This window comes from Lolium perenne, chromosome 7, assembly GCF_019359855.2.
Source record: "Lolium perenne isolate Kyuss_39 chromosome 7, Kyuss_2.0, whole genome shotgun sequence".
NCBI lineage: Eukaryota > Viridiplantae > Streptophyta > Magnoliopsida > Poales > Poaceae > Lolium > Lolium perenne.
Window position 1 is genome coordinate 81328001 of NC_067250.2, and position 1497 is coordinate 81329497.

Below are 1497 nucleotides of genomic sequence, written 5' to 3' on the forward strand. Positions count from 1 at the left end.
CTCCTTAAACGTGCACTAGTGGCCCCTCCCGAGATGAGACACCTCCGGCACCACCGATGGCGCGTGATCTGCCGCGCCAGCTGCCCTGCGAAGACGGCCCGCAGGATGCCTGCTTGGATGTGCCTTTGATGTTCGCGGCCTCCAGCGCAACACGAGGAGGTAGAGGATTAGAGGTGGACGGGGGTGGCTAGCCTCAGCTGCCGCCGGGGCGCAAGGCGAGGAAGCTGAGCAGAGGAGGGGATGCCACGCTGGAGTAGCTGCCGGATGTCCACGTCACCAAAACCGCCTTCAATAGTGATAAAACCACCGTTGGGGGTTAATTGTCCGGTTTTGCAAACTTAGGGGGTTTAAATGCCCCAATCCAAACTTAAGGGGGTTAGTGTCCCAAACCTTATAGTTAGGGGTTATGTAGACTTCTTTCGACAAATCTTCGGAATAACATGACAAATACCTATGCCTACTGCCCTAGCCCCTAGCGACGAGCAGACTCGATCGGCAGTGATGCTTCCTAGATCCCAATGGCGTCGACGCCTCAAGCCCAGCCGACGACACTCCTCACCCTAGCAGATGAGCTCCTCGAGGAAATCTTCCTCCACCTCCCCGCCGCCGCTAACCTCGCCCGTACCTCCATGGCCCGCGCCTCCTTCCGCCGCCTCATCACCGACCACCGCTTCCTCCGCCGCTTCCACGTCGGCCACCCGCCGCCTCTCCTAGGCGTCGTTTCTGCCCACTTCGATTTGAACCGGCCGCCGTGTCTATCCAAGCCGCCGCACCCCTCCGCCGCCGCCGCGAGCACCTTCGTCGGCTCTCACGCCGCCGACTTCAAGTGCTCCTTCCTCTCCTCCCCAAGGCGCTGGTATAGGCGTGAATTGCGGGACAGCCGCGTCCTCCTCTCGGGCATTCCAGACGGGGGCACATTCAGTGCCCGCGCCTTGGTCAGGGAATTGGCTGTCTGCGACCCGCTGTACCGGCGCTATGCCCTGCTACCTGCCATCCCCGACGACCTAGCCGCCTTCGTGCAGCCGCTGCGTTTCGAGCCCTTCCTGGCTCCTCCGGCCGCCGCCGATGACAATTGAAAGATCGAGATGTCGCCTAGAGGGGGGGGGGTGAATAGGCAATTAAAAACTCTTGCCGATTTGTCTTGTAATAATGCGGAATTAAACTATCGTTTAGTTTACAAGCACAAACCCTAAATATGCTAAGCTCAACTAAGTGTAACAATATCAACTAGAGCTAAGCAAGATAGTCACAAGATATATGTAGCACAAGTGATAGCAAGATATATGTACTTCAAGCACGATGGCTATCACAAGGAAAGAGAGCTCGGGTATAGAAATAACCGAGGCACGCGGAGACGAGGATGTATTCCCGTGTTCCCTTCCTTTGCAAGAAGGTACGTCACGTTTGGAGGAGTGGAGGTCCCACGAAGGATTCCCCGCGCCACGAAGGCTCACCCTATTCTCCGAACCACACCCACGAAGGATAATGGCCCTTTCC

At 57.4% G+C, this 1497-nt stretch overlaps 1 protein-coding gene across 1 annotated transcript; it reads left to right on the forward strand.

Annotated features, from left to right (window-relative positions):
* The first annotated feature begins 518 nt into the window (after nt 1-518).
* LOC127315881 (uncharacterized) lies at nt 519-1076 on the forward strand. The gene has a single exon (XM_051346324.2). The coding sequence runs from the start codon at nt 519-521 to the stop codon at nt 1074-1076; it is 558 nt and encodes a 185-aa protein (XP_051202284.2).
* The last annotated feature ends 421 nt before the right edge of the window (nt 1077-1497 follow it).